The sequence below is a fragment of the Eretmochelys imbricata genome, chromosome 2 (assembly GCF_965152235.1).
Source record: "Eretmochelys imbricata isolate rEreImb1 chromosome 2, rEreImb1.hap1, whole genome shotgun sequence".
Lineage (NCBI taxonomy): Eukaryota > Metazoa > Chordata > Testudines > Cheloniidae > Eretmochelys > Eretmochelys imbricata.
This window is the reverse complement of record NC_135573.1, coordinates 4,696,349-4,724,122: the sequence shown is the minus strand read 5'-3', so window position 1 is coordinate 4,724,122 and position 27,774 is coordinate 4,696,349. Positions and strand designations below refer to the sequence as shown.

General features: G+C 47.0%; 1 protein-coding gene across 3 annotated transcripts in view; it reads right to left on the bottom strand.

Moving 5' to 3' along the window:
• The window catches only part of ZC3H3 (zinc finger CCCH-type containing 3), a 356,038-nt gene that overhangs the window by 85,399 nt on the left and 242,865 nt on the right, over positions 1–27,774 (bottom strand). For all 3 annotated transcript variants that reach the window (XR_013345065.1, XR_013345066.1, XM_077809716.1), the window contains exon 9: positions 18,089–18,220. Coding sequence is in view for 1 of the 3 variants with exons in the window: in XM_077809716.1 (XP_077665842.1) it covers positions 18,089–18,220 (132 nt within the window). In the remaining 2 variants the exon portion in view is untranslated. The remainder of the gene's footprint in view (positions 1–18,088; positions 18,221–27,774) is intronic.

Here is a 27,774-nt window from a genome sequence, read left to right as displayed (position 1 = left end):
CCGCAGCAGCAGCGTCCAGGGCCCCGGGCCCGTTAAAATCGCTATGGGAGCCCCGGGTGGCGCAAGCCAGGCGGCCTGGAAGGACTCCATCCCTTCTGCCCACGGCCCCGCCCCTGCCGGGGGCCAGAGCCATACCGGTACGAGTCCTGAGTTACTTTCACCACAGCCACATTCGTCCACAGACGCACACATTTATAAACACATCACTTAAGATTAGTCATGCAGGACCAGCCCCTCGGTGTGTGTAAGTAAGTAGAGTTCCTTCCATGCTGATTTACACCAGCTGAGGAGATGGTTCTCAGTATATGTAGCATACAAACCAGCATCTAACTACTACAGCGACGAGCTCTCCATAAACATCTAAGACAGATCTGTTGGAACAGTGCGGTCTGGTTTTAATGTAGACTGCACGTTCCTCCGATCAAGGCTGGAGTCTCTCTCTATGGCTGCACAGTGCCAGGCATGTAGAGCAATGCTAGGCTAGAATAATAATGGTGCCTGCTGGAGTGGCAGCAGTGGATACCGACGTCCTGACTAGCCTGCCATAACCCGACACGCAAGACTCGAGCAGGAGGCCAGGAAGACGTTCATGTCAAGGGCTCAGATAATGGGACAGCCCGTACATTCACACTTCCACCAGAACGGCTGCCGAGGGAAGGCTTTCAGGCCCTATCAATGGAAATGTTCATAAAGAGATTAGGTGGCGCCCAGAGGGGGTGGGTGAAGAGCAGGGCCTTTCACACACCTTCACCACTGGCTAATATTCTCAAGAGAGAGGTCTTCTTGTGGCAACCTCCCCACCCAACCCCTAAGCCTACATGTAGGCAACAAGGGTGCTTGGTTATGATGTAATGAAGGGATAGCATTAAGCAGCGACTATTCTGGCTTTTTAGCTATGCCTCACTTCTTATTGATCTTTACCAGCATGTGAGCTGCTTATTCCCTCGGGTACCTTTATTAAAACATTTATTAGCCTGGTGGTCTGCAGCCCTCCTGCTCACAGCTTTCCAGGTCATTGAGCTGTTCCCTATGTGTTTCCTGCCCTCTCTCATCTGGGTCTCATCTCAGTGCCCAGGATGATCATGGCTAAATTGACATGCAACAACCCACAAAACCACTCAGGGAAGGACTTTTGGCTTCTTTTGTTAAAACAGTCTCTGGAAACTCTAAAGAAAGCCCAGGATCAGGCTGTATCTAGCAGAAAGCATCTCTGCCTGCAGAGTGATGGACTCTTCCCCACTGAGACAGAAGCAGTTTCACAATGAAGTTCAGACTGAATGACATATGGACTATAGCTTGAAAATCTCTAAGGAATGACATGCAATGGATTGGACATGCCCTGTGAGGTCTTTTCCAGCCCTGAGCGTGTCAAGGGATCATGGAACAATGGTTTCCTGCTCCCCTGTCATTTTTCTCTGAAGCACTGGGTAGAAGCAACTGTCAGAGACCATATATGACTGGATGGATCAACTCTGGTGCGATGTTGCAATTCCAATGTTCCTGAGAGCCAGTGAAAGCCAGCACATTCCTGATGATGGGAGAGAATGTGAACCATGGCAGAGAGTTTACCATGGAACGTTATCACATCATAAAAAGTTCCAGTCCAGATGTGGATTCACATGGTGCTAATTGCCAGGAGCAGCTCACTGGAAATCCTCAAATCCTGGAGTAAGGGAGTTGGTGAGTGTTACATTCTTTTTCTTGCATGCAGACTTCAAGGCTCGATGTCCAGGTTCCATAACCAGAGGCCAGCCTCTGTATCAAGGGAGGCTAGGTGTTGTAATCCACTCTCCAGATGTCGAGTTGGGCACTCTGCCACCATGTGAGTTATTGCCTGCAATGCTGCACCATAGGAGCAGCATGGAGAGGAAACTGGGCCAATCCAATGCATAGCTGTGGCAACTTCGGATGAGCCAGAGCCCATTGAGCCTGGTTGGTCGATTAAGTGGACAAGGAGGCAGTGCAGTGATGGACTCCTGAATGTACTTAGTGGGTTAGACTCTTTCCCAGGCATGCTTCCAATCTACACAATGGCTGTTTTCAGCTCCTTGGAACGGCTGATTGTCTATGCATGGGAAAGGGCCAGAAGCGCACTTGTCTAGGACTACATGAGCTGCTGTAGCAAAGGGGTGGAGAGCTCAGCTATGGTGTCCCACCTCTGTCTGCAGGAGTGGGATTCCTCCCTTGAATATGAGCAGATCTACGAGCTGGCACTGCATGTTGTTTCCTGTCCAAGAATGCAGCATTGGTCAACAGGAAATGTGGCAGGTTCGTTCCATCTGTCACAGCTCTCCAGGCAGATTTAACAATAATTGCATCTCCTCAAAGGTCTGGAGGAGTTCTGGGAGCTAGCACATACAAACTGGAGGTTGGTGTAGAATTCAAGGAGCCACTAATAATACAGGTTGCCGAATTCAGCTGTGTCAACAAACTGAATGCGGCAACTGCGCCCCAAACCACAGAGCAGCCACAGCTGGAGCAAACAACAGGGCCAATACAGATGTGTGAAAGACCGAAGGGTCTGCTTGCTGGGTGGTTCTGGATAGTTTTCGTATCAAAGCTGTACAGAAGGAGATCTCCACTTTCAAGTATTCCAGGGGAGGCTGACATGTCAGGCTACAGTTGAGGTTTACTCCCAAGTATATGACAACTGGTCGGAATGGCAGTAACTGCCCTTGTACATGTATCAAGAGTGGACAATTGTCAATAGCGTTACATGAGGACTGGAGTTATGCAATCATGAATGGGCTGGGAGATGTGTGGGTGTGATCTGCACAATGGTGAATGGTGGAGATTTGCAGAGGTGAGTGGCCAGGAAGGATCCACAAGACAATCTCTCCACTAAGCTGCTGTGCAGACTTTGACCTTTCTGCACTTTATCAGCAAACTGTCCGTGACAGATGAGAGGCAGCAATGGAAGGGAAGACCACACAGTACAGGCCTCTCATATTTCATTTATTTTTCACGTGTGCTGGGGGGAGCAAGGGAAGGAAATGAGTACTGACTCTGGTTTAGTGGCACTTTAAAGTAGGATTGCAGAAACCGATTAGACCCCTGCTGGAACTGGTACAAGACCCCCAGCAGGAGCCAGCAATCTGCATACTCTTGCCCACCCCCCTATAGTTTACCCAGAGAGTAAATTAGCTTTTTACGGGATGGGGGGGCGGGTGTCAAACTGTGAGAAAGAGTGGTCATTCCCTTCTATCCCCACATTACAGACTTATTCTGGCATGTATGGAAACAGAGAAAGGAAGACCCAGTGTTTCCACGGTCTAGCCACACAACTGTGCTTCGCACCAAGCTTGGCAGCAGGCATGCAGACATTTCAGGAAGGATGAACGCAGAGTGAACGAACATGCATCTGAAGGGATGGCAGCAATCGGATGCCACGGTGCCAACCTCAACCATTCAAAAATCATAAGATGGCCCCACAAAATCATGAGATTGACTTCTGAGACTGTTTTTTTTTTTTTAAATAAACTGGGTTCTTTGTATTTGCCTTCTAGTTTTTGAGCCTGTAGGGTTCATGTTTTCAAATTCTTCTGTACAATTACGAAGACTAGAAACTTCAGGGGGGTTTTTTTAAAAGGGAACTTGAGATTCTCACATATTCACAGGAGCTGGGGCTTTAAGTAACACACAACATACTGCAATATTTGCAATAAAATCGTGAGAGCTGGCAACAAGTTTTACAAATTCATTTCTGCTCTTATGAAGCCAACACACACATCAGTATTCACACACTGAACCATGCACTACGGTACTTACCCATGTCACATACACAGATCAGTTTTAGCTACAACTGCCTTCAGCCACCAGAACGAGAGGTTTCGTTTTACTATTATATGGACCTGTGCTCAGTGCCAATGTTTCTAAGCCCTGGTCTACACTAGGACTTTAGGTCGAATTTAGCAGAGTTAAATTGATGTAAACCTGCACCCGTCCACACAATGAAGCCCTTTATTTCGACTTAAAGGGCTCTTAAAATCGATTTCCTTACTCCACCCCGACAAGTGGATTAGCTCTTAAATCGACGTTTCCGGCTCGAATTTGGGGTACTGTGGACACAATTCGATGGTATTGGCCTCCGGGAGCTATGCCAGAATGCTCCATTGTGACCGCTCTGGACAGCACTCTCAACTCAGATGCACTGGCCAGGTAGACAGGAAAAGAACCGCGAACTTTTAAATCTCATTTCCTGTTTGGCCAGCATGGCAAGCTGCAGATGACCATGCAGAGCTCATCAGCACAGGTGACCATGATGGAGTCCCAGAATCACAAAAGAGCTCCAGCATGGACCGAACGGGAGGAATGGGATCTGATCGCTGTTTGGGGAGAGGAATCCGTGCTATCAGAACTCCGTTCCAGTTTTCGAAATGCCAAAACCTTTGTCAAAATCTCCCAGGGCATGAAGGACAGAGGCCGTAACAGGGACCCGAAGCAGTGCCGCGTGAAACTGAAGGAGCTGAGGCAAGCCTACCAGAAAACCAGAGAGACGAACGGCTGCTCTGGGTCAGAGCCCCAAACATGCCGCTTCTATGATGAGCTGCATGCCATTTTAGGGGGTTCAGCCACCACTACCCCAGCCGTGTTGTTTGACTCCTTCAATGGAGATGGAGGCAATACGGAAGCAGGTTTTGGGGATGAAGAAGATGATGATGATGATGAGGTTGTAGATAGCTCACAGCAAGCAAGCGGAGAAACCGGTTTTCCCGACAGCCAGGAACTGTTTCTCACCCTGGACCTGGAGCCAGTACCCCCCGAACCCACCCAAGGCTGCCTCCTGGACCCAGCAGGCGGAGAAGGGACCTCTGGTGAGTGTACCTTTTAAAATACTATACATGGTTTAAAAGCAAGCATGTGAAAGGATTACTTTGCCCTGGCATTCGCGGTTCTCCTAGATGTACTCCTAAAGCCTTTGCAAAAGGTTTCTGGGGAGGGCAGCCTTATTGTGTCCTTAATGGTAGGACACTTTACCACTCCAGGCCAGTAACACGTACTCGGGAGTCATTGTAGAACAAAGCATTGCAGTGTATGTTTGCTGGCATTCAAACAACATCCGTTCTTTATCTCTCTGTGTTATTCTTAGGAGAGTGAGATATAATTCATGGTCACCTGGTTGAAATAGAGTGCTTTTCTTCACGGGACAGTCAGAGGAGCCCATTCCTGCTGGGCTGTTTGCCTGTGGCTAAACAGAAATGTTCCCCGCTGTTAGCCACAGGGAGGGGGGAGGGTTGAGGGGGTAGCCACGCGGTGGGGAGAGGCAAAATGCGACCTTGTAACGAAAGCACATGTGCTATGTATGTAATGTTAACAGCAAGGATTACCCTGAAAGAGCGTTGCCACTGATTTATAAAATGTGTCTTTTTAAATACCGCTGTCCCTTTTTTTTTCTCCACCAGCTGCATGTGTTTCAATGATCACAGGATCTTCTCCTTCCCAGAGGCTAGTGAAGCTTAGAAAGAAAAAAAAACGCACTCGCGATGAAATGTTCTCCGAGCTCATGCTGTCCTCCCACACTGACAGAGCACAGACGAATGCGTGGAGGCAAATAATGTCAGAGTGCAGGAAAGCACAAAATGACCGGGAGGAGAGGTGGCGGGCTGAAGAGAGTAAGTGGCGGGCTGAAGAGAGGGCTGAAGCTCAAATGTGGCGGCAGCGTGATGAGAGGAGGCAGGATTCAATGCTGAGGCTGCTGGCGGACCAAACCAGTATGCTCCAGTGTATGGTTCAGCTGCAGCAAAGGCAGCTGGAGCACAGACTGCCACTGCAGCCCCTGAGTAACCAACCGCCCTCCTCCCCAAGTTCCATAGCCTCCACACCCAGACGCCCAAGAATGCGGTGGGGGGGCCTCCGGCCAACCAGCCACCCCACCACAGAGGATTGCCCAAAAAAAAGAACGCTGTCATTCAATAAATTTTAAAGTGCTGTGCTTAAAGTGCTGTGTGGCATTTTCCTTCCCTCCTCCACCACCCCTCCTGGGCTACCTTGGTAGTCATCCCCCTATTTGTGTGATGAATGAATAAAGAATGTATGAATGTGAAGCAACAATGACTTTATTGCCTCTGCAAGCGGTGATTGACAGGAGGAGGGGCGGGTGGTTAGCTTACAGGGAAGTAGAGCGAACCAAGGGGCGGGGGGGTTCATCAAGGAGAAACAAACAGAACTTTCACACCGTAGCTTGGCCAGTCATGAAACTGGTTTTCAAAGCTTCTCTGATGCATACCGCGCCCTCCTGTGCTCTTCTAACCGCCCTGGTGTCTGGCTGCGCGTAACCAGCAGCCAGGCGATTTGCCTCAACCTCCCACCCCGCCATAAACGTCTCCCCCTTACTCTCACAGATATTGAGTAAGGAAAAGGACCTAGGGGTGACAGTGGACGAGAAGCTGGATATGAGTCAGCAGTGTGCCCTTGTTGCCAAGAAGGCCAATGGCATTTTGGGATGTATAAGTAGGGGCATAGCGAGCAGATCGAGGGACGTGATCGTTCCCCTCTATTCGACATTGGTGAGGCCTCATCTGGAGTACTGTGTCCAGTTTTGGGCCCCACACTACAAGAAGGATGTGGATAAATTGGAGAGCGTCCAGCGAAGGGCAACAAAGATTAGAGGTCTAGAACACATGACTTATGAGGAGAGGCTGAGGGAGCTGGGATTGTTTAGTCTGCAGAAGAGAAGAATGAGGGGGGATTTGATAGCTGCTTTCAACTACCTGAAAGGGGGTTCCAAAGAGGATGGCTCTAGACTGTTCTCAATGGTAGCAGATGACAGAACGAGGAGTAATGGTCTCAAGTTGCAGTGGGGGAGGTTTAGATTGGATATTAGGAAAAACTTTTTCACTAAGAGGGTGGTGAAACACTGGAATGCGTTACCTAGGGAGGTGGTAGAATCTCCTTCCTTAGAGGTTTTTAAGGTCAGGCTTGACAAAGCCCTGGCTGGGATGATTTAACTGGGAATTGGTCCTGCTTCGAGCAGGGGGTTGGACTAGATGACCTTCAGGGGTCCCTTCCAACCCTGATATTCTATGATTCTATGATTGTGGAGCACACAGCAAGCAGTAATAACAGTGGGAATATTGGTTTCGCTGAGGTCTAAGCGAGTCAGTAAACTGCGCCAGCGCGCCTTTAAACGTCCAAATGCACATTCTACCACCATTCTGCACTTGCTCAGCCTGTAGTTGAACAGCTCCTGACTACTGTCCAGGCTGCCTGTGTACAGCTTCATGAGCCATGGCATTAAGGGGTAGGCTGGGTCCCCAAGGATACATATAGGCATTTCAACATCCCCAACAGTTATTTTCTGGTCTGGGAATAAAGTCCCTTCCTGCAGCTTTTGAAACAGACCAGAGTTCCTGAAGATGCGAGCGTCATGTACCTTTCCCGGCCATCCCACGTTGATGTTGGTGAAACGTCCCTTCTGATCCACCAGAGCTTGCAGCACTATCGAAAAGTACCCCTTGCGGTTTATGTACTCGGCGGCTTGGTGCTCCGGTGCCAAGATAGGGATATGGGTTCCGTCTATGGCCCCACCACAGTTAGGGAATCCCATTGCAGCAAAGCCATCCACTATGACCTGCACATTTCCCAGGGTCACTACCCTTGATATCAGCAGATCTTTGATTGCGTGGGCTACTTGCATCACAGCAGCCCCCACAGTAGATTTGCCCACTCCAAATTGATTCCCAACTGACCGGTAGCTGTCTGGCATTGCAAGCTTCCACAGGGCTATCGCCACTCGCTTCTCAACTGTGAGGGCTGCTCTCATCTTGGTATTCATGCGCTTCAGGGCAGGGGAAAGCAAGTCACAAAGTTCCATGAAAGTGCCCTTACGCATGCGAAAGTTTCGCAGCCACTGGGAATCGTCCCAGACCTGCAACACTATGCGGTCCCAGCAGTCTGTGCTTGTTTCCCGAGCCCAGAATCGGCGTTCCACAGCATGAACCTGCCCCATTAGCACCATGATGCATGCATTGGCAGGGCCCATGCTTTCAAAGAAATCTGTGTCCATATCCTGATCACTCACGTGACCGCGCTGACGTCGCCTCCTCGCCCGGTATTGCTTTGCCAGGCTCCGGTGCTGCATATACTGCTGGATAATGCGTGTGGTGTTTAATGTGCTCCTAATTGCCAAAGTGAGCTGAGCGGCCTCCATGCTTGCCTTGGTATGGCGTCCGCACAGAAAAAAGGCGCGGAACGATTGTCTGCCGTTGCTCTGACGGAGGGAGGGGCGACTGACGACACGGCTTACAGGGTTGGCTTCAGGGAGCTAAAATCAACAAAGGGGGTGTCTTTACATCAAGGAGTATTTCAGGCAGGACTTCACGGAGGGTTCCAATAAGAAATGGTGCACCTAAGTTATTGTTCTTATTGGAACAAGGAGGTTAGCCTGGCCTCTGATTGATACATGGCTAGATTTACCTCGCTGCACCTTCTCTGTGAGTGACTGCAGTGTGACCTAGAGGAATGAGTCTCCTAGACAGGGGAGGGGGGGAAGCAAATGAGTACAAAACAAATCTGGTCTATTTCTTGTTTTGATCCACTCCATCTATCTTTTACATCTTTGGCTGGCAGCAGACGGTGCAGAAGGACTACATGCCATCCACATCTCATGGCTGCTCGGCAGAAGATGGTACAGTACGACTGCTAGCCATCCTCATCTCTTGCCTGCCTGGCAGAAGATGGTACAATACGACTGCTAGCAATCCTCCTCTCTTGCCTGCCTGGCAGAAGATGGTACAATACGACTGCTAGCAATCCGTATCGCCTGCCTGCTCACCATAAGACGGTTCAATAGGACTGACTGCAGGACTAAAGAGAATGAACTGGTCAAGTCACTCCAAATTTAGTCCCTGCGCCCATGTCTGTCCAGGCGCTCCCAGCCGACGTGGCCAGGAGCACCTCGGACATGACGAGGACGACTACCAGTCATACTGCACCGTCTGCTGCCAGAAGGCAATGGGTTGCTGCTACTGTGTAGCAAAGCTGTACCGCGTCTGCCAGCACCCAGGAGACATAGGGTGACGGTTACCTGAGCGGGTTCCATGCTTGCCGTGGTATGGCGTCTGCACAGGTAACTCAGGAAAAAAGGCGCGAAACGATTATCTGCCCTTGCTTTCACGGAGGGAGGGAGGGAACAGGGGCCTGACGATACATACCCAGAACCACCCGCGACAATGTTTTAGCCCCATCAGAGTGCTCCATTGTGACTGCTCTGGACAGCACTCTCAGATGCCCGATTGTTTGCCGTTGCTCTGACGCAGGGAGGGGCAACTGAGGACACGGCTTACAGGGTTGGCTTCAGGGAGCTAAAATCAACAAAGGGGGTGTCTTTACATCAAGGAGTATTTCAGGCAGGACTTCACGGAGGGTTCCAATAGGAAATGGTGCACCTAAGTTATCGTTCTTATTGGATCAAGAAGGTTAGCCTGGCCTCTGATTGATACATGGCTAGATTTACCTCGCTGCACCTTCTCTGTGAGTGACTGCAGTGTGACCTAGAAGAATGAGTCCCCTAGACGGGGAGGGGGGGAAGCAAATGAATACAGAACAAATCTGGTCTATTTCTTGTTTTGATCCACTCCATCTATCTTTTACATCTTTGGCTGGCAGCAGACGGTGCAGAAGGACTGCATGCCATCCACATCTCATGGCTGCTCGGCAGAAGATGGTACAGTACGACTGCTAGCCATCCTCATCTCTTGCCTGCCTGGCAGAAGATGGTACAGTACGACTGCTAGCAATCCTCATCTCTTGCCTGCCTGGCAGAAGATGGTACAGTACGACTGCTAGCAATCCGTATCGCCTGCCTGCTCACCATAAGACGGTTCAATAGGACTGACTGCAGGACTAAAGAGAATGACCTGGTCAAGTCACTCCAAATTTAGTCCCTGCGCCCATGTCTGTCCAGGCGCTCCCAGCCGACGTGGCCAGGAGCACCTCGGACATGACGATGACGGCTACCAGTCGTACTGTACCGTCTGCTGCCAGAAGGCAAGGGGTTGCTGCTACTGTGTAGCAATGCCGTACCGCGTCTGCCAGCACCCAGGAGTCATAGGGTGACGGTTACCTGAGCGGGTTCCATGCTTGCCGTGGTATGGCGTCTGCACAGGTAACTCAGGAAAAAAGGCGCGAAACGATTGTCTGCCCTTGCTTTCACGGAGGGAGGGAGGGAACGGGGGCCTGACAATATGTACCCAGAACCACCCGCGACAATGTTTTAGCCCCATCAGGCATTGGGATCTCAACCCAGAATTCCAATGGGCAGCGGAGACTGCGGGAACTGTGGGATAGCTACCCACAGTGCAATGCTCCGGAAGTCGACTCTAGCCTCGGTACTGTGGAAGCGCTCCGCCGAGTTAACATACTTAATGCACTTAGAGCATTTTCTGTGAGGACACACACACTCGAATATATAAAACCGATTTCTAAAAAAACGACTTCTATAAATTCAACCTTATTCCATAGTGTAGACATACCCTTAGGGTAGAAGAAGTGCTTTACAAAACTTTATATGACTAGACATTTTTTCATGACTTCAAAAATTCAATTCATACTATTTGTATTTTTAAATTTCATCATTCCCTTGCTGTTTGGCAAATTTATACAGTCGCCTCATGCTAGTATATGGGATTCAGGAAGTAAGATGGACTAGAAACAGGAAGTGAAAGTTATCAATCTAGCTTCATTCCCCAAGCCTAGTAAAGAGTAAGAAAAGTGAACAGGAGGGTGCGGTGCTTAATGATTAGAGAACTTGGAATTAAGATTCCTGAGTACTAGTCCCAGCCCTAACAGACTCACCATTTGTAACCACACGAGCCAATAAAGACTCTCCCTTCAGGCTGACCCATGGAAAGCCATGTTGAGTCCATCGTTCCCGAAAAATGCTCTCTGTATGCATGTCAGTTATAACGCCTAGCCTTTTCTATTTGTTTTTGCAACTGCACACAACTCAGAAGTGACCACAGAAGCTTTCATGATGTTTTGTTATCATGACCCCCATTAGCTCCTGATCCTTCAGCCTGATTTACACCCATGTAGAGTCCCACTGAAGTCAATTGGGCTTAGCATGGGTGTTGAGGTCTGTCTATGAAGATTTGATTTAAGACCTCAAACACATGCATGTGCAATATTTTTTATTCCAGTCACCATACCTTTTCTCCCGAGTCCATTCTACACAAAGCAATACACTGACAGACTTGCATTCTGCTTTGAATGGCATTTCACTCTAACAGGACTCAGCAGAACTTCACTGTAGTCCATTATTTTCAGGCACCCAGCACTCTGGCATCTGGCTTCTTGCTTTTGTGTTTAATTTAATTGTTCCCAATAGAGAGAAATAGCACTCAACCTCCAACCTCCTGCTTCACAGAAACCTGTCATGGGGAAACCCTCCTGCAGCTATGACCCATAGTCAAACAAGTAGCTGACCGAAAAGATATGCCTTTTGCCATGCTGAGAAGGCCGGTAAATACAGACTCTGGTCTCCAGTCCTCAAGAGCACACCTCTAAGAATCATTCAGCTGATGCCAGCTATCATGATGGGGCATGGAGAGAGGAGGTCTAGTTTCTAAGGTGGTACAGAGGGTAATATGGAGAGGGTCTCAATAATATCACAAAGCATATAGTTAAGATACATACAGCAGAACCTGGTTTATATTTCATGCTGCTTTAGACTCACTACTAATTCCATCCTGTACATTATTAATGGTGCGTATAAGGCTTATTAAGGATGGGTGTGTACATTTGTATAAGAATTGTTCCATCTTCAACAGATCAGATGACTTCTAACCTCAACAAGTTACACTACTACAAAGGGAAAAACGTTGGCAATTTGGGAAAGAAAGATTAGGGCTCCCTCTTCCCATCTCATTTCTTAGCAGTTGCTGTTTAAGTCAGAGTGCACAGATACTGTAAAACAATTGGCATAATTTTCATTAAAAGCTCATACACGTATGTGCCGTGTGCGGCCCAAAGCTATAACCTGGGAGATGAGCAAAAGCTGAGCTTATCATCCTGAGTGTTCTGGAAGAAATTCTGAGAAGTACTTACGACGAGACACTGGAAACAACGTGCAATACATTATAAATAAGAATGGACATTTTTATGGGCATCTCATAAAAATCAGAAGTGGAACTTCTTCAGTGAAACACGGTGCAGTACACATGGCAGCAGGGAAGAGCAGGAGAAGCCGCTTAGAACCTCACTACGCAAACAGCTAATTTTCTAATCACTGAAAATCCTTTTTAAAGTTTATTTTTACATGATGCTACATCAACTCCAACTCCACTTCCTTGCCTTGTCCTTTTACAGGTAAAATTGCAGACGGTTGGGTGATGCTGCATCTCAGACACAGAATGAGAAGCGATTTACTCCCGTCCTAAATTATTCAAAAGAAAAGGGACTGCGCATCTTTAACAAGCCATCATTTTATGAAGCAAGGTTAACATTTGTACTTGATTCAGTAGAAGATTATAAACTCTCTCGGGTCCATTTGAGGACTTTCTTCTTCAAGCAAAAGAAACAGACTCAGCACTTTTTATATTATTTAGAGAATAAAATTAACCCTCAATGGCCCAAGCTGGTATTACTCCTCTCCAGTTAAATATGGCACGCTCAGCAACTTCCCCCCCATATATAATTACAGGCTGCTATCCATCATCTGTAGGAGAATGCTTTTCTGACACTCCAAAAGTGACGCGGTAAGCACTTTTACTAATAGAATAAATATTCTAAATATCTCTTTTATATTTTCATTTAAATTGGAATATTTTAAAATAATTGTACACACAGTGCCTGGATGGCTAGTACTGCGTTTGGAGAGAGGTTGCCAGATTACTTTATTTACATTTACTCTTCGCCCAGTCCCCTCCCTGTACTGCCACAAAATGTAATTAGGCAAAAGGTTAATTTATTAGCATTTTTCTCCTCTGCTGCTGATATTCCGCTCACTTTATAGCTTTTCTTTTTGGCTTTTCTTCCTCCCTTTTGATGGTTCTGCTTTGCAGTTGTCTCTCCTATGGAATCTGTATATTTCATGCTGCTTTAGCAAATCCATCAGGTACAATCCTATGTCACAGTCGAACCGCCACATGGTCTGTGACAGTGCATGAGCCTGCTCCATTAATGGGGAAATAGATGGCCACACAGGTACTTAAATGGCTTCCTCCCCTCACTGTAGGATCTGAGAACCTGTTGGTCCAACTCTGCCTCTCTACTCCTGACAACAAAATGTCTCTCTACCCACACTCAAGAGAGAACCCCACAACCACACGTATGGGGTTATGCCCTGTGAGAAAATCTACTGGAGCCTTCGTCCCTGTCGGGCTGGACTCCACTTCTGCAGAAACAACAATCTCAGAGCAGAGCAGCAAATCTCTGAATTGTGGCCTTGTCTGTGAGAGCTGTAACCTCGACCAAAGGGCAGGAAACATGAAACAGCCTCCTCAGGCTCCACTGCAGAGCAGCACATGTTCAAGTGTACAATGGCTAAGTCCCCAATGGATGGTAGCCTAAAATGTCAGGGAGAAAAACCTCTAAGACCAAGAGGTGTGTAAAGCCGTGCCTAGGCAAACGTGTATCCATGTGTACCTATGAAATTCAATAAAATGTCACCCTACTGGGCTGGTGCCCTGAGGTTTGGAAGACCCAATATCAACAAATTACCACCTCATTAGTCGTTTGTTTTTCAGCCGAAGAGCCAGTGCAAAGCACTGTTTGCAAAGTTCCTGTCAGATTTAAATCTGGTGTCCAGATTCTCTAACTGGGAGAGGTGGCTTTTCCCTGAACGTCATACCTGACAGCACATACACCTCCTTTTTCATGAGCGAAAGCAGCCATGGCAGGAGAAAAAGCCCTTTTGGAGGCACTTATCTGACATCTTTTCTCTACCAAAGGCTCACAAAACATGTCCTAATTATTATGGGAAAATTTCATGGACAGGAGTAGAGGACTTTTCTTGGCAGCCTAGACGAACAGAAGCTAACTGAATAAGCATAGGATTTTACAGGACAGAATGACATAATGCAGACAGTGGTGAAATGGACTGTCAGAAAACCCATTGCAGTAGCTTAAGCTACAACAGAACGGGCCAACGGTTCAGATTCAGAGTGAAAAGGCTTAACAAAGCGGGGGCTGGATGTATTTCAGAATCTGTGCCATTTCCAGCCAGACATTGTTTATTCTGTTTGCAAATTAACTGCCCAATTCTTTATGAACTATGACTTCCTGCTTCCAAAGCAGGGAGGGCTCTCACATGAGAACATCCTTGGAAAACATGGTCTTGCCTAAAAGGGTCTGAGATGAGAACGAGAGGATGAGAAATGTCGGTTCATATCCTTGCTCCCCACAACTGTAAGAGATGGGAAGTGAAAGGGAAACAGTTATATTAAAAGGTGAAGCAAAGCCCACAGAATTAATGCGAGTAGATTGAAGGGAACCTTAAACAAAGAAAGGCGATCTCTAGCAGATACCCATACATCTAGCTCTTGAGTTAGAAAGCCATAAGGGTTTAATACTGCAGGAGGCACCCTGCAGTTTTCTACAAGGCTGAAGCTTGTGAGAATTTCTCCAATCCCACAAAGCGCCTGTTTGAAAAGCAATGGAAGGGAATGGAAGGGAAAGGAATTGAGACACCTTACAACCAACCTGCCTTTCCCCGCCAACAAATCTTCAACAGCCACAGGCAACATTCTAAATGAGAGGGCTCTCTCAGAAAGACACATTTGTTTTCCGTCTAATGAACGTTGAACCTCAAACAGTTCAGAGGTTCAGGTTTCCCCAAACTGTGGCAAATCTATGGTCTAGAAATGCAGCTGGAAAATTTCAGAAGATCAGGTTCTCATCAGAATTTCAAGGACAGAAATACCATAGAAACGACCTCTTCTCTTAGCATGTCAGTATTTCTACTTCATGTCCCAGCTGAAGCTAACAAGTGCAGAAACAAGTATACCAAATTCTAAACGGAAGATGTTCCCTGAATAATTCCGAACTTCAAAAACAGCTTGGGGCAAGTTCTGGACAAATGATCAGGTCTGGTCTTATTTGAGTCTAAGTGTCCATCCTTGTTTGTCTGCCCCCTCCAGGTCAAAGTGCTAAATACCCAATGGGAAACCTGTGAGCCATGTTGAAAATGAAATCTGAAAACAGGAATCTCTTGATCACGCAGATATGATGTTACCTCAATGTGGCATCAGTTTGAAGTCTACAACCTTTTAACAAATTAATACCTTATGGTTACAGAATGTGTGAGAGAATGTTGGTCTATTTCAGTACTTCCCAAGCCATGGTCCATGGACCACGAGTTATTCAGAGTCCTAGCTGGTCACATGGTACTGGCTCGCCTTATTTTCAGCTGCTATATCACTTTAAGAGCATCTATAGACATATTCAATATTTCCCTGATATTAATATCCCATAACTGCAGAAGTTGCCTGAGGAATGTTATGGGATCAGAGGGGAGGTAGTCTCTTACAAATTATGTGATGATGACGGGAAGTGGGCACTGGCCTATGAGATGTTGGATGGGAGGAGCTGGAGTCCACGAGAGATGCTCTCTATTGCAGAGTGGGTTAGACTACGGAAACGTTTGGGATCCCCTAGACCAGTGGTTCTCAAACTAGGGATGCCACTTGTTCAGGGAAAGCCCCTGGCGGGCCGGGCCGGGCTGGTTTGTTTACCCGCCGTGTCCGCAGGTTCGGCCGATCGTGGCTCCCACTGGCTGTGGTTCACCACTCCGGGCCAATGGGGGCTGCAGGAAGCGGTGTGTGCTGATGGATGTGCCAGCCGCCCTTCCTGCAGCCCCCATTGGCCTGGAGTGGCAAACCGTGGCCAGTGGGAGCCACAATCGGCCGAACCTGCGGATATGACAGGTAAACAAACCGGCCCACCAGGGGCTTTCCCTGAACAAGCGGTGCCCCTAGTTTGGGAACCACTGCCCTAGACTATAAGAGCCCTTATCTGGCAGGAGACTTTAAACTTCCAGAGGATTGAATACTGAGCTCCCTGGTTTTATCACAGCTCATTCAGAAAGCTTTGATCACCCTGTTTAAAATTCACACATTCAATTGTGACACTTCTATCACAACCATTTTATTTTCTACAGCGTCCGCTGATTGATTTTTAATTTCTATTTCCATTAATCAAAATGTATCAAAGTGCAGACCTTTAGGTAAGACTGAAGATCACGTGCATTTGTGAATGATCTTATAATTATTACTTTGTTAACAATAATTAGTTAGTTTTACACTGTCACTCTCATACTAGAGACCTGACTTAAATTCCTTTCTATTTTTGCATCTGTAAATAGCTGCTGATACGATTTTGCAGGTGCAAATTCATTTGCAAATAACATAAGTTAAAAGTATTCGTGTCCGCATCCATGCCTGCAATTAACACAGTAAATACAGTGTCATTGATGGCGCTTCACAAGCACCTGCGAAATTGGACTCGGTTATTTGCTAGCACAAAGTGGAGGCCAAGGTAAGATGCCTTTTAAAAAGTGATTTGTGTAACTGAGCCATGTAATTGCAAAGACCCCATTGAAAATCACTGCAGCTTTTATCCAAAGCAGCAGCAGAATGAACAGAACTATGGTACAAGAAAAAAAATGTAAAGCCATGTGTCTTGGCACAGTGGGGAAAGGGAAATACTGACTGCCTTTTTCACTTCGTTCAATCAAGCCACGTAACGTCCACAAAGAAAAGAAAGCTCTGTAAAACTGTGAAGCAGCCGAAGTTTCTGGTGACTATTCTAACCAACAGCACAATTTGGGTGAAGAGGAGCTATTCAGGCACAGAACTCTCCTGTGCATTGCCTGCGAGCACAGGTTTCCCTGAAGACCAGATGGGGCATCTCACTGACTCAGACCGTCTCCAGTCCAGCCCTTTGAGCAGGTTTTGGGAGGAGCTCAACTTCCATCCCCAAAGCCAGGCATTTCTGCTATGCTCTGGCTTTACCAAGCAAATCTTCACAGCCTTGCCAAGGACAGCATGTGGAGAACAGATGTGATGCAGGCTCTATGTGACTGAGAAATTAAGCAGACTTTGGACCTGTGGGTAGCATACTCCTTAAGCAGCATAGACACACCGTGGAAAGTCTCAGAGTGGAAAGATGTCAGACCAAGCTCAACTTTTATTTCTATTGCATGATGCGCAAATCACTCCTTTTCAGATAGAAGTTTCTGAGACTTCTCCATGTCTCTCTGTAGGATGACCATGCATAGGGTCTACGCATAGGGTCATCAGCTGAAGTGTCAGGAGCTTGGGGACAGCTTTGCACATTCACTCTAGATATCTATGATGCCCCTTAGGGACCTCACTATGTCAATCTGATTAACATGGGAGGCATCCGGATAGGATGGCTATGGCCATCAGGACAAAACTGGCAGACAAATAGCTAGAAATGCAAGTTAAATTTCCCAGGTTCTATGACGTTTCACAACACTGAGTTTTCAGTGAGGAAGGGTGGCCTCAAAGAGACAGAGCTTCAATCCTCACCTCTGCCACAGACCTCCTGTGGTGCCCTTGGCGAGTCACATAGAACCGCTATGCCTAGGTTCCCTGTCTGTAACAGGGAAGGAATAAAACCTCCCTTTCTGCCACCCCTTGTCTGTTTTATCTACTGAGACTGTCAGCTCTTCAGAGCAGGGACGGTCTCTTACTATACGTACAGCACCTTGCACAGCGCAGCACCGATCTCAGCTGGGCCCTTAGGTGCAACGGTAATACTACACCACCGACAACGAACAGCACTAAGTGTTGGAAGTTTTGCAGAACCCCACCCAGGTGGATCTGATAGGAGAATACGCCAATAGCACCACGCTGCAGCCCCTTTGATTCTTTTCTTCGTGTGTAAGGAGACAAAGCCCTTCTGCCCATAAACCTTTTGAAATGCACAGGACTGCTGTTCATCACATCCAGGTGTTCCACGGCTTTCAGCTCTACTACTCCCCTCGGCATCATAACCAGTGTGAAAAACAGCTTGTGGGTTACCAATACACCTACCTTCCCTCCTGCAGGGGCTCAGCAGCCGCGTATCAATCACGGCAGTCAACTGAAACCGAGAAAGAGGCACTGAGAGCTAGTCACCTATTTACCTTTTTGCCCAGGGGGCAGTAGCCTTTGAGGAAATCCTGGCACACTTCGGCTTTCCTGGACACGTAGACATGGCTGTAGGGACAGTCACTGTTGTTGCAGATTCCTTTCAGGAAGTATGAGCACACTGGCATCTGTAAGGGTAGAAGATGATCAAACTGTTGCCCCTCCCACGTAGATTAGGAGCCATTCCAAAACCCAGAACTGAAATAAAACCATGACACGCATAAAATAAAGAGATGCCTTTTGCCAGCCACTGATCCCGGGGGTATTTTTAGATCTTCTATCGGTCTCTTGCAACAGAACTCTCTGACTTTACATGGTCCCAGTGTATACATGCAGGGGGCAAACACACTGCTTTAGCATCCTTCAGGCTAGCTCAGAATGGGGTGGAATTAATGAAATTTCAATCGTGGTGAAAAGTGCCACTTTACAACACAGTGAAGTGATGGGGGAGTCGCTAATAAACTCAAACGTCACTGATGGGGCCTTACTGGCACAGGCTCCGTGTCAGATTGAGCTTCCTTTGCCACCATAAAGCTGCCAAAGCTCCTGAGTAACCTTGAATTGGAGAGAAGCAGGTTGCTGCTCTCCAGATTCTTTCACTTTCAATATTTTTGAGCAGAAGTCTCAGTGTCCGGGGCTTAAACTTCATTTTCAGGAAGCACTGAGTCCGGCATTCCCTGGAGATGGAACTTCAGGAACCTCAGACAGGTTGGTCCTATACAGAGGTTCTCAACCCAAAGGTCATGACCCCCAGAGGGTTGAACCAGAGGTGTCTCACCTTGATCTTTCCTGTTGCTAATCAGGAATGAGGGGCTTGGCTAGACAGGAAAGGGCCCAATCAAGGGGTCTCAGGATGGAGAAGGTTGAGAATCACTCTTCTAACACATTTTTAATTTTTCTTTCACCAGCAACTGTCTCGCTTCAAACCCAGATTTCAGAACAGTTTTCCCTAGGTGTGCAACCTAGGCCACTGGAAGTCTCTGTCTTGACTAGAAAAGGAAGAGGATAACCACTATTGTGTATGTTTCTTTACTTTAAAAGGTGACCATGGAGCAGAATGACATGGGGGACAGTGAAAGGAAAAGGACTGGTCTGATTCTTTCCCTGGGGCTCTCTCTCATTCTGCAATGATATACAAGTGTGTCAGACAACCGGTGCCTTAGATCTGCAGGCAGCTCTAGACAGAATAAACATTCCAGAAGTCATTATTTCCAGTCATTTTGCAATACTACAAGCAAAGTGAAACAGTGAGAAATCAAGGATCCTTATGGTCATGCCTCAAACCACAAACTTTACCTTCAGCCAGCTGTTATAATTAAAAACAAATTACCAGCCTGCTGTGATATTTCAGATTTTTCTCTACCGGCTACTGCATGCAACTTCCAAAACTGACTAGCCAGTTACAAATCTGGGCTTTTGCCCAGAAGGGAATTTAGCCCTTTGGATCTGTGCCGATCCCCTATTCGCAGATAGCAACGTGCAGTTTCCGAAGCTGCTGTTATGGTCCATTTGTTCTCCCGCCCGTGCTTTGCTCTTCATTCCTGATCACCCCCGCCCCCACCCCCTACACACAGCTCACCTAAATGCAAAATTTACTTACTGCACGGCAGCATATCAATCCCACAGTTGAATCACGGGTATCATCTTAGTCCTGCAGGTTCAAATATCCCCAACCCAATATTTACAATTCTGCAATAACTGCAGCTGATATTCTATGGAAAAGTCCATTTCCCTGAAGGACAGATTAGGGTTTTCACTAAATGGGTTCACTTGAGTGAGAAACACAGAGGGGTGTGGGGATGGCGAAGCATAAAGGAAAGAAAACAAAAGGGAAGAGTTTATTTTTAATTGTCTTTTAACTGCAGACATTAACATAAAGGACAAGGCTCTAGGGCTATCTTTTTTGTTGGTGGTGGTGTGACCATAAATGATTCCTTTAATGTAGTTTTTGATATAGAACCCAAATTAGCTCTAATAAAAAGGGATAATAAAGCCGGCTCTTATACAAAAATAAACTCCTCCTAGCTGTCAAGCCTGAACCATTATCAAGAGGAAGCCACATTCTCATTTCAATTAACCTTGTTTGCACCCCACTACGTCCACGCAAATAACAATAACATTAATTCAAGGCACTGGTGCGGGGCCTCCATATTAGACAGCTTTGAATATGTACATGCTTTGGAGCTGGCAGCTAATGAACCCGAAACTCAACGTGAATTTCCAAATTGCTCACAACAGAGTTTTGAAGCTCTATTAGGGAGAAAAATGCTGATTCTTTTCAAGTTCCTCAAGGGGAAAAGCTGTTGTAACAGCAGCATGCCTCTGCCCAAGTCCTAGCCTCTCTCTAACCTCCATTCTCAAACCCATTCAGTCACACTTACTGTTCTCCCTAAATCATCAGGAAGAGGCAGGGCCTGCTTCTCCACACAGCACCACAACAAGACACCAATTTCAGATCCACTCTTGACCAAACTGGCTTTGTTCTGGATGCCTGCTCCTCAAAGGGGATCCCCTGGGTCCGATATATACATAATAGTTCACCAAAGGGTGGCAAGAAAGGTCTCTACCGAGAGCCAGTAGCCCATTATACTCATTGCAAAATGTACGTACGGATACGATTTCAGAAGTTATGTATTTATCATGAAAATTATCTATCATGGAGTCAAGGCCTGTCACCAGGAGGTGACACATCTCGGACAGGTTCCTTTCCGGCAGGAGATGCCAGACACTGATCTCCCTGTCTGGTCATATGTATATTATCTGCCTCCCGGTGGAGGACTATCTGCATACTTGAGCCAGGTGCCAGTCAATAAGTTGTGAAATCTACAAGAGAGAAAATCTATAGGAGGAAACAAAACAGTGGGGGAGGGAGGTGCCCTGTTTATGAATGAAGACAAAGGATGGGACTTGTATATCTTGAGATGCAGAAGAACACGCTGGGTCCTTCACTTAGGAGGCATGCTGTCCGTGTCTCATGGAAGAAGGATCTGTACCAAGCCTGTCTGTAAAAGGCTGCAAGGACTTAGGGTGAGCACTATTCTATAAGACATGAGAGTAGCTAGTTAACTAAAGCTAGGTTATAGAATGTGTGTTATGATTTTATTTCATATGTAGCCATTTGTTTCCAGTATGTCTACTTGGTATCACTTGAATCTCTGTGCTTTGCTAAATAAACGTATACCTGTTTTCACTATAAACATTGTGATGTTATGCTCCATATTTTTCATAGAAACATTGTTATGATATGAATATGAAATAAATTAGATATGTTTTATGCAAGATGGATCATGTGAGATATCATTGGAAAGGTTATGATTTACTGAATGTGATTATCCAGTTTGTATGCATGTATCATTTCTGTATCTAAAGTTAGGAATATTGACTATGTAACCATTACAACTGTGTGTGTACTTGGGAAGCACCCACCAGACAGCCGGCTACCAGCCTTGATGGGCCATTAGGAAGAAACCATAAGACTCTGAAGATACTAATCTCTCTCCTTCCTGAGAAGCTGGTACTTTGTTTTGACACTACAAGAAGGTCAGGTGGTCATGTCACCTGGTACTAAACACCATCTTGGACTTCTAGTGATTTTCCACTAAAGGGGGTGTGTGTGTGTGTCAAGACTGGGAAACGAAAGGTTCCCACCTTATGTAAATCCTATTTAAGGATGGGAAGTAAGTTGATCTTGGTTCACTCTTCACTGAATCCCCACCCAGGATGACAGCTGGAAAGATCTGAGAAACAAAGACATGGGGGTGGAAGAGTTGAGCCCAGGCTGGAAAAGGGATCTGGTCTGTGAATATGGTGTCTGAAGATTTAAGTTGCAAGCAGGGTAGCTAACCTTCAAAAATTTCTGCATCCTGCCCAAAAGCAACTTTTAGGGTGAGAAATTACTTCTTGAAACCAGTCTCTAAGATCTTAAGCTTAGTATGAGTGGTTTGTTTTATTTGCTTAGTAATCTGCTTTGTTCTGTCTGCTATCCCTTATAATCATGTAAAATCTGCCTTTTGTAGTTAATAAACTTGTTTTTGTTTATTATAAAAGCCAGTTTGTGCAATTTATAATGGGGCGGGGGGAAGAAGTTGGGCATATCTTCCTTCATATTGAGGGAGTGGGCAAATTTATGAGCTTACGGTGTATAGATTTCTCTACGGCGTAAGACATTATTATTTTGGGTGTACTTTCCAGAGGGAAGCTTCACTTGAGTGCTGGGCAATTTCCTAGCTGAGGCTTCTCAGAAAGAGAGAGAGCGAGCGTGTGTGTGTGACCCCATCCATCCATCCAGAGGCTGCAGAGCCTGATTCAGCAAAACAGGGAGGGAGCCCAGGCTAGTGGAGCAGGCAGGCTCAGTGAAACCCCAGTATATCAGGGGGCATCCCAGACGGGGTGGGGGGTCCAACCCATCGCAAACATATCTAAGGGCTGCATGTTAAGCGGAGCGGTGATCTGAGGTGGAACTGGTGAGCTGGGGTACACTGTTTCTTTTGAAGCAGCAAATCTGTGAACACTGTGAGGGTCTAGCACACCAGGGGCTGGATGCTCCAGGGAGATGCTCAGAGGTTGGTGTGCACCAATTGCTAACCAGTAGAGAGAGAGCAGGGCTGGTGAGGCCTACAGGGGAGTGCTTGTATTGCCCATGGCTAGTGAAGCTGGAGAGTTGACCCCTGACAGGCAGGCACAGACAAGGCTTCCGCACGCTAAGGGCAGATGGTAGTGAGGTGCCTCCCAGCCCTGGATAGACCTGAAGTGTCACACCTGCCCACCAAGAGGCGCAAAGGGCTGGACAAATTTTGAGCAGAAGGTTAATAAAAATGGTTCTGGTTATTTGTTCTGCAGAGGCCTGTCACTGTGTACCACACGACGAGACAGCAAAGAGGGTCTAATTAACTCTCTAGGTATTTCTGCGGCCCTATTATCAGAGCATCTCACAATAATTAATGGAGCAACTTTTGCTACACCCCTCTGGGGTACAGAAGGTTGCCCCCCTTTTACAGAGGGGAAACGGAGGCATAAAGCAGATGAAGTGATTTGCCCCAGGTCACACAGGAAGTCTGTGCCAGAGCCACAGACTGAACCCAGGTATCCTGAATCCCAGCCCCATGCCCTAACAACTAGCCCATTCTTCCACCGCTGGGTAAGGCCCCCAAGGAGATTTCACGTTACCTCAGACGAATACGGGACAACGGCTCACATGTGAAAATGAGCAAGGCTCCTCTGGTGGGGCCCTGAGCTTCTCGCTCCCACTCAGAAAAACAAAAGGTAAACCAGAGTAAAATAAAGGGAATAGTTGCAAAATCCCATGCACCATTCCCAGCCATTAGACTGCTTCTTATCTGGTAAACAACCAACAATGCACTAAGGTGCTTTCAACAGAACAGCTCCTTCCACATGAAGGATACAAGCGGAGCAACTGCTCCACTGTCCCGAGAATATCGTGCCCATGTGCACGTCCCACTAGGGGGTTCCAGAGCTGCAGTAACTCTTCCACTGACTAGCTGGTCAGCTGCAGCAAAGGACCAACGGGCGCTTCCCTACAACGCACAGCAGCATCCGCTGAACATGCTGACCTAGAGCTGCCACTGGAGATGTCAGCAGGTAAAAGAATGCTCCACTCAGTTTGCCAAACTGGTGGATTTTCAAGGGCTTAAGCAGCCTGGATTTGTGCACCTGTTCTCCTGCAAAGCTACGTGAGCTTTACGCAGATAGAGATAGAACGAGATATAAAATCCATGAGCTCAAACACGAGAGTACTGGGCACGTTAAAAATACCTTCTGTGCACAGACAACGCCAGGGCATGCTCCCTCTATGTACACAGGCTCCTGCATATGAATATTAATGACAGCTATTTTGGAGCATTGAGAAGCCTGAGTTACAGTAAACCACATTACCTGCCCTCGTCCTTGTGCTCTTACACTCACTCATGCTAAGGGGAACCATCAGAGGAGACATACTACCCCATGTGAGCTGGTGGGTTAGGTGCATTTGGGAGCATCAGTGGCTGAGAGTGGTTAGTGATTTCTTGATAATAGCCATGAATGCCTACCAGGAACAGCCGCAAACTACGTGGCACAACAGGGAGGCGAGGCTAGGCTTTAACATGTGAAAGTGAAAATGGATGTAGTGGCACTGCGAACAGATGATTTAAGCAGCACAATCTAAACTGGGTACACACCAGCCTGTCTGAGGCTCTGTACTTTTCTGTAAGGGCGCTGGAGGACCACCATCCCCGCAGGAGAGGGCAAGACAAACAGCTGTAAAAGCTGGAACTGCTGGCTAAAGCAGGGTATGACTATGAAGAAGCTTACCAAGCAATCCAGCTTCAGAGGGTACCAGCAAGTGTTGTGTATGTTCAGAGCACAGATATTTAGGGGTGGACTAATGAGGGTGGAGGGGGAAGAGAATCTTATTACCCTACAATTTGGGATGATTTACACTGATTTCCTGGCAATTTACTCTAGAAGAATCCGCCCAGTGATCAACCCTTGATCTGATATGGATAGAGACTAGTACCTCTTCACCCACACCCTGCTGGGAAGTTAACAATGCCAAGAGAAAGTCACATTATCAACAAACAAAAGCTCAGCTCCAACAGTTAAAACAATAAATAACCACCCAAAATTGCTCATTTGAAGAGCAAGTGGAATTTGCCCTGCCTGGTTATAGCAAAGCCTCCAAGCAGTAGAAAACCACTTTCCTTCCTTTGCTGAATGAATTCACCTGTCTCTTTCTTTGGGTTTGTATTTGATAAATGAGTCTAACATCACCTTTGCTAGTAATCACACAGGTTAACAGGAAGCTACAGAAGTGAATGCCGGAGTCGCCTCTTGCTTTGGGGAGCCTGCTCTCTGCAGCCATAAATCACAGTGAATGGGCTCTGAACTCAGCAAAGAAGGCTGTTTCTCTTCCAGCCCACACCAACTACAAGATGGCAACCGGTGACCTTTGAACCGTTTAAGGGAGACTAATGCTGGGGACAGTCACTTTCCCCCTTTGGTAGCACAATGGACATTTTTGGAAATGTACTTACAATATTGGTTTTTCAGATGTACAGGAAACCCTGCATGCTGGATACTCCTCTATGTCCAAGGCCCACTGCTATGACAGTTACTACTTCTGGGTGTAGAGAAGGCTTTGCTAACACAGGTGGGTAAACTACCCCAGTAAAGGAAACCTACAGGTGGTGGACAAAGTCCAACAGAAGCCTACAATCCTGTTCTTCTATCAGGGCACTATTTTGTGGGAATGATCTTGCCACCTTTTCTCACACAAACTCCCTTTCAAGTCATTCCGCTCTCTAACACCTGAATACTATTTATTTCTAAATCAAAAAATGCCAGCTGCCCAGCACTCAGGAGTAGGAGGGGAGGGAGGAGTTTGGGTGAAATCCCAAATGTATGTATAAAAACCACTTGTGACACCCTGCACGAAGACCCAAAGGGACAGGACTTTGGCCAGGGGAATATTAAGGCCCTGAATCAGGAAAGCATCATCGTTCAGGACAGCACTTAGGTACATGCTTAACTTTAAGCATCATTTAAACTTTAGATTGTGGTGGCCCCCGAAAGCCCTGCTCAGGATCAGGGCGTGGCTGTGCTGGGATCTGTAAGAACACAGGACACAGTCCCTTCCCTGGGGTCAGAGAGAATAAGCCAGCTCCAGTGCTGTCTGGACCTGAGATGGCTACGGCAGGCCTGTACAGGAAATAGAGGAATGCTGATGGAGGGGAGGGGAGCAGGGAAGGATGAGGAAGTGGTCAGGAAGCCAGGAGGAAGAGACTGGGTAAGGTAAGGACTGTGGACTTTCCCAGCTGACACAGCTTAAGCTTTATGTTGCTGCTTGGGGAGCGGAGGTTGGGCCAGGTTGAAGACGGCCCAGGTTCTGATTCTCAGTAGGCCAGGGCAGGGAAAACGCCCTGCACGGAATTGTGTGCATCTTAAAGTGACCATGCAGTATTTTCTCTCTTTTCCTGTCCCGCACCCACCACCCCATTCCTGCGGCCTGGAGCCCACACAGCATCATCCCAAGCTATTTTCACATCTCTACCCAGAAAGGTCCAATAATTTTATCCTGTGTTTAGAAATAAAATCTGACCTGCTTCTGACTCAAGGCATGCATTGGGGGTGAGTGGGCAGGACAGAGGGGGACACGTGGAGGGGCAGGAATGGGGAAGTGGGCAGTGGATGAGAGGCACACGGACTGGAGGTGAGGGACTGTATGCCACGGAGGTGTGCTACCTGCTCTGGGAATGGGAGATTCTCACCTTTGCCCTTTAATATGTGCAAACAGGCAGCAAAAGGTCAAACTGTTATTTTAGGGAAACAGTTAAGATTGGGTGGGGTGTACATTGGGTGGAGGGAATAGAGTGGCTCTGGGGAACTGGCTGATCATTTCCAGCCGTTTCACCCGAAGGGCTTTCTCTGAGATTGGACATGTTCAGTAATGCTGCCCTGGGGTGTTCACAGGACTCCACTGAAACACTTGCAACAGTCACTTAAAAAAAAAGAAAAGAAAAGAAAAGAATAAGGTGGCTGCTGGTTTTCACCCTCACTGTCCCAGCGCTCCTGAGAGCCCAGAGATGAGCGCTCGGTCAGGGCAGGCATACAGTGGAGGGGGGAAAGCGATAAGAAACGTTACAGCTGCAGGCTTACAATGTAGCAGAGATTTTCGGTGTGATTAGATATGAGAATTACCTTCACAACATGCTGCTAGGCACTGCAGGATATATACACACACAAGCATGACTACGGATCTGGATAGTTCTGTTCAATACACTAGTGCTAATACACTGCCTGACGGGTTCAGATACCTTTAGTCCACTGCCTGGTCTCTGATAGCAATCGGCACCAGATACTTCAAATGAAGCTGTCAGGACCCTGCAATAGCAAATGTGGGATAAACTTCCCCTCACATTCAGTCCCTTTCTGATCTCTAATACTTGGAGATTGGGTCAGGCTCTGAAGCATGAAGTGTAACATCCTTCCAAAACGGTTGTTCGCTTTAACTGTAACAATGGATGTTATTGATCTCCAGATAAGCATCCAATCCCTTTCCGAATCTTGTTAAGTTCTTGGTCTCAACAATGCCTTCCACAGTCCGGTTACACACTGTATAAAAAAATTGCTTTTTACCAGTTCTGAATTCCCCACCTTTTGAAGTCATCAAATCTCTTCTTGTGTTCTGAGACAGGGAGGACAGAAGTTCCCCATCTCCATTCTCTAGACTAGTGGTTCTCAAACTATTGTACTGATGACCCCTTTCACATAGCAAGCCTCTGAGTCCGACCCCCCCGTTATAAATTAAACACACTTGTTTATATATTTAACACCATTATAAATGCTGGAGGCAAAGTGGGGTTTGGGGTGGAGGCTGACAGCTCACAACCACCCATGTAATAACCATGCGACCCCCTGAGGGGTCCCGGCCCCCAGTTTGAGAACCCCTGCTCTAGACTGTATACAATTTGACATACTGATGAGTAAAAGACTGCTCTATAAGTGCTGTATGCACAAAAAGCCCCACATGGCTCTTTGGCGAATAGTTCAGAATGCGAGTCAGATGGCCTTCAGGATAACTTAGGAGCTCTCCATCAACCACAGCCAGAGTGAAAGAGAAACAAGTAAGCTGCATCCAAAGGTGAGAGCTGTCGAAAATGGTTCTGTTTCAAACACTGGTTACACA